At 51.7% G+C, this 11,668-nt stretch overlaps 1 protein-coding gene across 1 annotated transcript; it reads right to left on the reverse strand.

Moving 5' to 3' along the window:
• Positions 1 to 137: 137 nt before the first annotated feature.
• CSUI_009367 (uncharacterized protein) lies at positions 138 to 8,510 on the reverse strand. The gene is made up of 8 exons (XM_068069483.1): positions 6,541 to 8,510; positions 5,331 to 5,447; positions 4,433 to 4,879; positions 3,423 to 3,500; positions 2,604 to 2,684; positions 2,007 to 2,129; positions 1,119 to 1,591; positions 138 to 219 (listed from the first exon to the last, which is right to left on the reverse strand). The coding sequence occupies exons 1-7, from the start codon at positions 7,244 to 7,246 to the stop codon at positions 1,119 to 1,121; spliced, it is 2,025 nt and encodes a 674-aa protein (XP_067918541.1). The 5' UTR covers positions 7,247 to 8,510; the 3' UTR covers positions 138 to 219.
• Between the last annotated feature and the right edge of the window lie 3,158 nt (positions 8,511 to 11,668).

Genomic DNA, 11,668 nt, shown 5'->3' on the forward strand with positions numbered 1-11,668 from the left:
GTCTCTCTAAAATGCAGACGACTCAGACCAAAGAGGAAAACTCAGTGGTGCATCTTTGAGCTGTCCGTAGTACTAGTAGTAGTAGGAGTATCACTACAACTACTACTACTAGTAGTACTACTGGCAGGACCAGCGACTTACGTATAACCAGGAGTCCCGCGGCAGCCCACTGTTGGAGACTCTCCAAGACATCCCAGCTCGAGGTAGCTTCTGCAAAGGCTTTGAAAAAGACAACAACGACTCGCAAAAAGGCAAGGAGTACAGGGAAAGAGTGTGTGCCCTAGCGTTGAAGGCACACCGCCCCGGCTGATATGCAACACTAGGCAACACTTGGCTTATCTGCCTGCCATTCCGGGAATCCTAGATACACAAGATAAATAGACATGTTCTGACGCCTGCTGCCTGTGCTGCCCTGTGAGTCAAGACCTCACGACTCACTCCCCGCCCTGCCCCCATGAACCTCGCTGTCCTCCGGTGCCGTTCTCTTCACGAGGTAGCATGCACAGTTTCTACGGACCCTGTCTGCTGCTTCTCTACTCCTCCTCTGCATATATATCTTCCTCCTCTTACGCCCGCAGCCAAAGACAGCAATGCCAGGGAAGCCATCACATGTCTTGTAGAGATGTGTCTCAAGACGTTCTTAACCCCTTAGCTCATGCCGTTGTGCACCTGACCCTTTTCTGTCACGAGTTCAAAGGCACACCCGTCCCTAACGACCTATCACGTTGATCCTCGGGGCGCGCCGGACGTATGCCCCGCGCGCTGCGTCGAATGATCATGTGCTCTGTGCACCCGTCAGATTTAGGCGCGTCGGGGCAAGGGGCTCAGACTAGACCGGTGACTGACAATTCCATGAGAAAGATTTGCCTATGGCCATCAGTGTGCTAGCTGCTGCTGACTCTTAACTTATGCACGACCCGGCTTCGATCGTGGAACACCTGAAAAGGTCATCCTGTCTGTCTGGTAGACTCCAATGGTCAAGAAGAGAAGGCATACCCAATTACGCGGCAGCACCACTCCCATCAGCCCCGACCAAGGCGCACAGCCGTATGACGATACAATCGCGTCTCACGGAGTGTAAGAAATGGCGGCTGAAAAGAAAAGGACGTGAAGCGAACTCAATAGTGACTTGGTTTAAGAAGTAGGTCCTTACCTACTCCTTGGGCGGCAAGAAATTCGTGTGGCGCGAGGTCACCCTTGCGCCGCCGTGCGTCGACAATTAAGTCCCTTTGAATCTCCGTAAGCTTACTGTGGACCCCGACCGCGGTGATCCGAAGTATAGCTTTAAGTGTAGAGTCAGACACGCCTAGGAGTTTCCATGAACGACGAAGCTCGCACGCTAATGTCATGGTTAGCACGTGATGGGCAACGCTCGTCAGATTCACGCGCGTTGGGGCACGTGGCTCCGGATAGATCCGTGCCATTCTCATAAGAGTGATTTGCCCTTGTAGAGCTGCGCGGAGTAGGTCGCTGGCTTGGGAACGCGTCGGCGTCGCGTGGGCTTCAAATGACTTCATGCTCGCCCTCAAGGACGCCATTCTCTCCATCTCTTCTGCTTCCAGGACTCTGAGCCACAAGGCCCTCTCCCGATCTGTCGACAGGTGAACACAGCAAAATATAGCCAACGAACTGCTATTCTTCGAAAGACACAGCATGAGGGAGGAGGCCTGGGGGTGGAGTCTGCTTCCCGCGGCGTTCCGGGGCGCTACGGGCTTGAGAGCTCTTCTTCCGAGCTGCGGCCGTTTCCATACGAAGAGATAGTCTAACGCCAGGTACTCCAAGTGATTAAGGAGGGGAGAAGTGAAGGCAACGAGTCTCCACATGGAGTGTGTCGCCCCCCCCCACCCTGAGTGGGCTGGAGACTCCTCACGTTATGACAGGACGTGGTGTGTACCTGCACGCCACGCCTTAAGTCAGTGGAGGGCACTACGTCACTGAGACCTCTTGTATTGCCACGCCAACCCTCTTCCCTCTCATGAGAACTATGTAGGCCTCCTCCTACTTACCAGTTGCTGCACGCGTCCCTGCACAATGAAACCGGCCGAGTCCTTCAGCAACCTCGTCCGTAAGAAGAAGATGTGCAAACCCCTCATCCACCTGGGAAGGGACCTCCTCGAGAGGGATTGCTGCTGACAATGGAAGACGCGAGACACGCAAGAGAACGAGAATGACCTGCGGCACACAACAAGGGGGGTGGCTCGTGCGCCTCGAGTCCCCCCCCCACTGACTTGTTCGATTCATCCCATAAAGTCGATGTGAAGCAGAGTCATTCAGACACTTTCTTCACACCCTGCTGAAACCGCGATCTTCATCACACTTCCCAATGCATCGAACGGCGACTACAGACAAGCAAAACGGAGCGGCCTTTTGAGAGGAGGGCTGAAAATGCAGAGGTCAGAAAGGATGGGCCTACGGCCACGAATCGACATCGGGGCCTCGCCGCCGCTCCAGGAAACTTCAAGATGATCTGCGAGGGTTCACTGGGTCTTTTGGCTTCTCCTCCCACAGTCGGTATTCCGTCAGCAGCAGTTCTGTCGGCCTCCTCGGGGGTGTCTGCGCCCCCCAGGGTCCCCTCGGGGCTTAGTAAATACAGATGCACTTACTCTGTGTGCGTTGAGTCTGCAACAGTACCCTGAGGTCTGGAGCTATCAGTTCTCCGAGAGCGCCACTGCTGTCTTCAGCCCCTGAGAATCCCCAACACGCACAAGTGGAAATGCTCTCCGTGCAGGTAGGTGCAATAGATCTCCCAATTGCCGTGACCCCCCTCCTCAGCTCCAGGCAGCGGAGCCGGCGGGCACGAGGCTGGCTGACGATGAGAACAAACTCAAGCGACGATTCTGAGAAGAAAGTCCCTCTTTTCTATTCTTCAAAGCTGTCCCTTCTAGTCGCCCCATCCCTCCAGCCACACACACCACACACTGCGCCATGCGCAAGTCAACACTGGACTGCACGTAGTGTCTCTTCCATCTGTCGCGCTGTGAGACGTCTCATGGGCTGTACAGGCAAGTAGGGTGGAGACTCGGACACTGAAGCCGGAGGTGGTAGAGTAGCCAGCGTGAGCGCTACCCAGCTGCTGCTGACAACAGAAGGACCCTTCGGCTCTTTTGATGACGCGTGTCTTTCTTTGTATGCCCGTGTGCACATGCAGTCGTGCTAAGATATATGTAGTGACGGGAAGGGGAGGGGGGCAACGGCTCCACAAGACGGACTACCAGGACATGTTGAGACGGGCGTTCTCACTAGGTTCACCTGTCAAGTATCTCCTCAAACAGGAAAGGTACGCATACGAGTTCAGAATCCCGAAAGCGTCTGTAGACATTGTGAGGTATATCTCGCTTCTTCCGAGGCAACTCGAAGAGAGATGACCAATCCTGCGATACACAGTGCTCTTTCGGCAGGAGGAGAGAGCAACATAAACTTACTCAGTTTGAGGTTCCCGGAAGCCATCCAGCTCTTCGCATCCACTATAATATCCCATTCCGCGATGGCAGATGCAAATACTGAATAAGAAGAAACAAAACGACAGGACGACCGAATCAGGAAACCAGAAAGGTCACAGATGGCTTATTATCCCCCCTTCTCCCCCGTTGCCCCCTCATGGCTCTTTGAGGAGTTCCTTTGCACCACCAACGCAAAATGCTGTTGGCCGGGGGCGCTCCCACGAATGACAGGCACCAGGAGGAAACGGGGGAGAGAGAGACTTATAGAGGGGGGTACACTGCCTTATCAACGGAGATGAGGTCCAGCGATAGCCATCATCTCCCTTTCTCACATTCGGGCTCAGTGGGAGAGACAGTCTTTCCCTCCAGGAAATCACATTGAGAATCTCTACAGCTCCTTCTGCTTTAGCACATGCTGCATCATGTCCCCCCCTGGCTATGTCTTCGATCTCATCTCTGACACTATCCCAAGAGCGGCCGGCGCCATGACTCCACCCACAAACCTAAGAGAAGTCGCCAACGGCTGTTGTTCTGCTGTAGTAGAAACGGAGCCCTTCTATCAAGTGGGTACTCATAGATCCGTTTTGAGGGATATCCCTATCCCTCAAAACGGATCTATGAGTCTCGTTGCGCCCAAGGGAATGTGAAGGGTCTTCATTCTAATGGGACAAACACCACACTGCGAAGCTTATCGTCCACGAGAGGCGGGAGGGAGACATGACACCCGTCTCTCTGTTTCACTCTAGTGTGCATGCATGCCAGGAATAACCACAGCAGCACTACTAGTAGTAGTAGCATCTCTCTGCTGTGCACCTCCGCCTTTAACGACCATGAAGAAGCTATGCTAAGAGTGGAATGCGGAGGACCTCCATCAGTGGCTGATGCTGCTAATAGCTGAGAACGAACCCCCCCCTCCCCCCGGGTCGCCATGGAGCAAGGAAGCGCCACACAAACTCAACACGTTTGAGTATTCAGCAAGAGCCACCGCTGACCTGCGGCCTCAGCCACGAGAGCGCGCTGCGCAGGAGGATCGACGCCCTTTGTGACACGGGGCTTGAGGAGCCTGAAGACTGCGGCCCGCTCGGGGCGTGTATTTGTGCCGAGAGTAATGACGATGAGGGGGAGTAAAATTTTAAGCGTAGGCTCGGTCACCCCGAGCGCCTTCCAAGAACGACTGAGTTCTCCAGCTAATGCCAAGGTAGGAATGTGAGACGAGGCCTCTCTCAGATTCACGCGCTTATGTCCTGCGCGATCTCTGAAAATACGCGACATCTTCATTAACGTGAATTGGGCTTCCACAGCGGCAGCAAGTAACGCTCGGGTCTCGGAGGGTGTCCGCATTTCTCCTGTTTCGAAAGCGGTCCGTCTCGAGCGCAAACTCGCCAGTTTCGCTTGCTCTTCTGCTTCCAGGACTTCGGTCCACAGCGTGACCTCCTCAGCTGTCCAGTTTGCACATATCCGCACACACACAACACTCTTCAAAGCGCGAGTGAATTCCGCTCTATGGGAAAACGCACTCTCGGACATAGTGAGGATATACGACAACTTCTCCGGGAGAGGTCCCTTTTAAGGTGGGGTGATCGCTCGTGGGGCGAAACAAGGTTCTGCCATTGCAGGCCCTAGCGTTAGGATCCAATAGTCTTCATCTCTTCTTTACCCAGGTCGGTATATAGGCAAGTGCTTCTCCAAGAGCAGAGGGCCAGCAGCAGGAGACGCCCCCACTAAGCACTTCCTCACGGAAGATAAGCCGCTCTATCTACCGTCATACAGGCAGTCCTACCAGAGAGTACTCAGTCTGGAAAGTAGCTGACTCATCAACCGTATTACTCGATCAATTCTCCATTTCTTCTCCTGTCTCTCTTTTGTCACCTAAGTGCGTCTCCAACTCACGAGTGGCAAAACGAGAGAGGGTATAGTCCTCCCGGGAAACCTGTTGCGCGACCTCGTTCGATAAGAGAAGGAATGAGAGTGCGTCAGGCTCCTCGTAGATCCTCTGGCGCTTGGCTGCTGCACGAGGAACAAAGGGAGACACCGCAATTGAGAGGCGTCTCCCAAGATTTCCACTGAATAGCCCTGGCGCCGCCCCGCCCCGGAGACATCAATCACACAGGAGACACCTACAGCCGCGATGGGTATTGCATGTATAGATGAAGCTGTAACGATATGCGTCCTGGGGGAGACGAGGTAAGACGCTCCATATATATCCCGAGCTCGTCGACTAGGCGACGAGGCACAGCTTAGGTGATGCATGCAGACTTCATGAGTGGTGTGGCTTCCCCCCGTACCTGCTGACTGGCCCAAGCACGGGCTGTGTATAGATACACCATCTTACAGAGGGACTACGTTGCTGGCAGAACACATGCACATTCCGTGGTATACACAGAAGTAATCCTATGCCTCACACGAGGAAATACGGAGTCGTTCCACTTCTCCTGTACGTCTATAAAACAGTGGAGACAGAGGGAAGCTAGCACGTAGAGACAATCGCGCACGTCTAGAGAGTCAGGACAAGCATCTGCATGTGTAGTTAATATATCATCTTTTCCCCCTCGAGGTCTCTCCTTCTCTCTTTCCTCTTGCCCGTCTCCGCCCCGCTCTTCCATGGAGAGCACCTTCACCGACCCGATAATGCAGCAAAAGATACGCGAAGCCACGAGACTTCCTGGGAAGGCATGAGGGAGCTCGAAGTACCCTTTGAGGAGAATACCTCCTGCCTTTCTCTCCCCGGCAACGTAAGCGAAAATACTTCAAGCGGTCACAAGGGGGAGCCGAGGGAGCACCCTGGCTTAGAGACTCGACCCGACGAACGCTGGTATACTTCACAGCAAAAGGCAGGCAGCCCCATGCAGCTAGATAGACAAGGGTGGAGAGGTGATGCCACAACAGTAGTAGACACCCCCTGCACCAACGTGTATGTATGCGGGCCGAGACAAAGAAGTCTACAGTAGATTCGCGAAGATGATAGAGACCAGTCTTCTTTCCGCACGTGGGGAAAAGAAGACTCGGACGCAATCGCAAAAAAAGCAGTCACACAAGACGACGACACCTCCAAGAGTGTGTACAACTCCCCCTTGTCCCCCTCCCTTTTCCTTCTCCGTACTTGCAGATTCTCGTGTTGGAGGACTGGATTCACTTTCCTCCTCGCTTTCCGCCTCGCTGCCCTCATCGCTTTCCTCCGCAATCGTCCGTGAAGCCGCCGCTCGGCTGATGTGGGCGGCGCGTTCTATGGCACCGCAAAGAGCTTCCTCAGCCGAATCTGGGGACGAGTCGTCCGAGGAAGTCTGTGAGAGGGAACTCTCCTCTCCTGCTAGCCTTCTGGGGGGTTCACGGCCGTCAAGATGGGAGAGTCTCTCAGCTCCTATGTCCCTGTCCTCCGACGTGAAAGGACGCGGGAAAGAGAGGGCAGGGAAACCTCTTTTGAGGCATTTCTGTGTATAGAAAGCCAAGAAAATCAAGAAGACTGCAGCAGCTGCCGACACACGGGACAGTAGCGGGGACTGTCTATACCGTCCCCGGCCTGCCCCAGACCCATGACGACGTGCCTGGATTCGACTCCGCTTAGGCGGCGCACGGGTTTGCGGGGTGGACCGTGAGGCATCTTCCTCCGGTGTTGCACTTCCGTGTGCTCCCGCGTCTATCGCTGAGACCTCTGAGACTGTCGAGACTAAGGGGGGCGTAAGAGAAATCCAGGGTGTCCCACCGAGGGGCGACTCATGTCGAGAAGATGACGATGCGGGTCCCTCCTCACCCGGCGGTGGATGTTGCCCCCGGGGAGGCCCTTGGTCAGAATCGGTCTCGGCGTCCATTAGATAAGAGCATGGAGAAGGAGAAAAGAGTATGAAGAAGCCATCCGGGTTGCTCCAGGGGGAAAGAGAAAGGAGGACACGCCGAGCCCCTTACAAGAGGGGGGAGGGAGAGCAAAAGATGGGGAAATGGGCTGGGACAAGAATAACGAAGATGCTTCTTCGTAGATGCTCTTCACATGCCCGGGAGACAGAAAAAGAATCGTTATACACGAAAAGGAACGATGGAGGTGCCAACAGACGACAAGCCATAAGATGGAGCTATGACGATAAATGACTTGTCAGTAGATGAAGTCTGTGCTTTCTCTAATCCTTATTGTCTGCCGAGATTTAACCGGCTCGCGACACGCACTCATCCACAAGCCACCATCCGCAGTGTACCTAGGTAGCCGGCCGGCGTGCCCCCTAAGAGAAGCGACCCGCAATTTGTGCTCGGGCTACTTGAGACAAATAATTTCGACAGGAACCTAGGGCGTTTGGAGAAGACACACTTTCTTACTAAGCTAATCGAAACCGGGGTGCGGAGGCGTTCTCCAGACTCACGACGGCTGCGAAGCAAGTTGCGATCTCTCGTACAGGGGGGTTTGTCGCCGCGCATCGATCGGCCCTGGACAGCCCCAAATGCTGGCTTCCGTCGTTCTGTCACCCGTTGCCTCTACAGGACTGCTGCACCCCGTCTGACGGGAAGGCCGCAGGAGTGTCTCCTGTTCGCTACATTCCCTGCCATATTCTGCACAACTGAGTTATGAAACCGGATGTCTCCGAGCCCGGAGACGGGAGCGCTTGCCACCGTATGGGCCCCGCGCCCCCGGGCTATCGCGCGAGGCATGCAGAAAGAGACCTTCATGCTGATATGCCCGCCAGGACCTGTTTACGCGCCGGATAATAGCCGGCAGCGCAAGTGGAAGAGCAGCCCGCCGGCATTAGCGGAAGCCGCCGCAGTCGCGCGGCTTCGGCCAATATTCGGCAGCCCGCCAATAGAGCAGGTGCCCGCGGTCGCGCGGCCGATGGAGAGGCGCTGGACCGTGCAACGGGTGCGGAGGGTTGCTTGGCGGCGACGGCAGGGGAACGAAGCGCACAGAGGGTCAATCTGCTTTTCTTACTGTCTTATCAAAGGGAGGAGAGGTATCGGAAGCAGATACCCAGGCCCGCTCCGCCCGACTCCGCTCGAGGTAGTCGCAGCGCCGGACACGTCGGCCAGTAAGAGATCGTAGCTCTGTGCAGGGAAGCCAGCGATCGACTCGAGCGAAGGAAGCGCTCGGCCCCCCCGCCCCAGTGTTGGCTAAAGACTAGAAGAATAAGTACTCTACTCAATCTCTTTTCCCCTTAATGCGCTTACTTCGACGAACGGAGCGTCCGCTGTAGCAAGCCGGAGCACTGCGGACCCGCGCACAGTGCCACGACCGGTACTGCGCGCGACGCAGCACGCATGCACGGGGCTTGAAGGAGGATGAAGGAGGAGGAGGAGTGGGAAGGAATTCTAGCCTCGTTGTTTTGCACTGCAGCGGTGAGGAGCGCGTACCACGACCAGCAGCAGCAGCAGGGCGCATGGAGTCAGCTGGGAAACCCTTCGCGCTCCTCGCATTACATCCCGTATATCAGGGGCAGCTCACACACATAGCAAGTCAGTAAGGACGCTACGCCGACGAGGAAGAAGATCATTTTCTAACTCAATGAAACGTCTTTGTTTGCTGTGACATACCAGTTGACCCAACCCTGGGGGCAAGGGACAACTAGCTGACAAGATTTATGCAGAAGACTTTCGTCGTTTTCGATGAGAAGTCTTTTCTGAAGCGTGAGAGCTGCTTGGCATTGGTTTGACTCGATTTTCCCTGTTTGCCGAAGCTTAATTCGTCAGAAAATGAAGTTGACGAGAGTGGGGGGGTGTTTTGTAGGAGCCGCCATGAGAGCTTGACACTAGGGGGACTTCACTAAACTCTTCAGAAAAGCCTTTCTTTTGCGTTGTCTTAGTGATATTCGCTCTACAGTCGTGACGCCTTAGTGATCTAAGGTGTTTTCTCTCTCTCTCTCTTGTAGTCTCCTCTTGAGATGGTAAGATATTCATACAGAAATACATAAAGTTATAGAGACATAGATATAGATAGATAGATTTAGATACATATATATATATATATATTCAAATAGATAGATAGATATAGATAGCTACAGATATAGATAGATATAGTAGGTAGATATGGATAGATAGATAGATAAATATGGACCAATAGATGGATATAAATATAGATCTCTCCAGATTTTCTTCATGTCTAACCAGACCACAAAGGAGAATTAGGCGGTAAGTAGGGGGAGTGGGGGTGGGGCAAGGGACTTCCCTTCCATGATAAAAGAAAGATTTTGGTATTTCCCCAGTTGAACTTTTCTTCCTTATCTTCTTTTTCTGAGAGAACACCTTCAGATGGATTTAATTTGATCGAGATGGGAAGATGGCGCCTAGTTAGATGTGAAGAGAATGAGAGGGGAGGAAAGATTCCACACTCGACGATACACGAGAGACCGAGGCAAAAGCAAAACGACTTGTCGAAGCTCACGTTTTCCGAGGACAGGGACTTCTGTCTGTATCGATTCAAATGACAAGAAGCTCGACTTCACGAATGAATCGACCCTTGACTCCCCTCACACTCTAGAGACTCGAAAAGAAAAGAGAAGAATAGCGATCTATTTCTTCCTACCAGCAAAAGAGCTAAAAGGCTTTAATTTGCATCTGGAGAGACAGACAGACAGATAGACACCTTGCTTCTAGTCAAGACCAGCGAACGACGAGGTTCATGTGTCTTCCATGGGGTTTGGTCTGCACGTGGACTCTGCTACCTCAAAGCTCCCTTTTCGATGGCTTAGCTCCTTTGCAAAGAAGAAGACTAAGAAATTCATTATTTCTCATCGGTGCCAGTCGTGTAGTGACAGAGAGAGAGAGAAAGGTCAAAAGAAATCTGTAACGAGAAAGACCGGGACTTTTCTTTTCTTCAGGAATAATACACGGTGTAGAATTAACGCCTACATAACAAACTCCTCGCCTGTTGGAGAAAGAAGACCCTATAAGCCTCGGAGCTTAGATCTATCTATCTATCTGTATCTATATCAATCTATCTATCTATTTATATATATATATATTTATATCTAAATCTATCCATCTATATCTATCTCTCTATATCTCTATGTCTCTTTCTATAAATGTCTTAAGAGACTAAAAGAAGAAAACGTTCTTGTAGAAGAAGAAGAAGCAAGGAGAGCACAAAGCCACGGGGAGATTCTCCTGGGGACAAAGGCGTCGTCTTTTGAAAAGAACGCATGCGCCTCTCTGTCTTTCCAGCGGGTTCAACTAAACCGCATCTCTAAGAAAGAAACAAGATTAAAAAGGGAGAAAGAAATCTTGTCCGTGAACAGAATTTCCTGTCTGTCTGTTACGACCAAAGAGGAAGAAAAAGAAGAAGAAGAAACGAATAAGATAAGAGCATGCAATCTTTCTCCTTTTCCTTCTGCTTCTGCTGGTATAGGGAGGGGAGGTTCATGAAGTCTCGAGCCCTGTGAAGAAAGCGATTTATTTTATGGCGGTCTTCTTGGTCACTCCAATCTTTCTTCCATATTTAATCATGACTACTCAGTCTCCTATTTCTCTCAACAAAGGGTCTCTACACGTACATATTTCACATATAGCTAGACATACCTACATCTTCAGGCACACTTACAGACATACACATACCTACATACATATTCATACATATACACATGAACGTACCTAGTCATATATACATATATATATATATACATATATATATGTATTCGTCCACGCCTACACAGACATATTCATATATATATAGATATAGATAGATACATGTAGGTATTTATCCATCCGTCCATACATATTTCTATATACATGCGTATACATGCTTTTACACCTTGCAACGCCAGTATTCTATTAAAGCAAATGTTTGATACGAACCTTTACAATAGCTAGAATGATATATTATGAAGACGAGACCAGGAGTCCTCCATTCATTCTGTCTATCCCTATATGTCTAATTATGAAAGAAGCGAGAGAGCGGCGATAGACTAGAAGAAGATTTTAGAAAAGAAGGTATCACACTAAACCGTTCCTTCCCCCCTCCTCTATAGAAAAGCATTGAGAAAGCTAGATCTTTCATCCTAGGTCTATGTTGAAGTTTATTTTCTTTTCTGCTTTGCTTCCCTCCTTCCTTAGAGCCCTAGAGACAGGCTGGTCCAGCCTCAGAGATCGGGGACGTTTCTTTCAGAGACCAAGCCATCTCTTCTTCTTCTTCTTCGTTACGAGTGGTATGGCGAGGACCTATTCTAATTCCTTATGAAATACTTCTACTACTACTAGTACTGCCAGCAGGAGGAGCACTCCTACTACCCCTCCACCTACTAGTAGTAGTAGTAACAGTAGTA

Source organism: Cystoisospora suis (assembly GCF_002600585.1).
Source record: "Cystoisospora suis strain Wien I chromosome Unknown contig_5572, whole genome shotgun sequence".
NCBI lineage: Eukaryota > Apicomplexa > Conoidasida > Eucoccidiorida > Sarcocystidae > Cystoisospora > Cystoisospora suis.

Bases quoted from the DNA above. Each gene is read 5' to 3' on its own strand.
- CSUI_009367 (XM_068069483.1), bottom strand. From the start codon at position 7,246: ATGGACGCCGAGACCGATTCTGACCAAGGGCCTCCCCGGGGGCAACAT. The intron at 5,448-6,540 runs GTACGGAGAAGG...TTCCTCGTGCAG, and splicing joins TCCAACACGAGAATCTGCAA to CAGCCAAGCGCCAGAGGATC. The intron at 1,592-2,006 runs GTAAGTAGGAGG...ACCTGTCGACAG, and splicing joins AGGGACGCGTGCAGCAACTG to ATCGGGAGAGGGCCTTGTGG.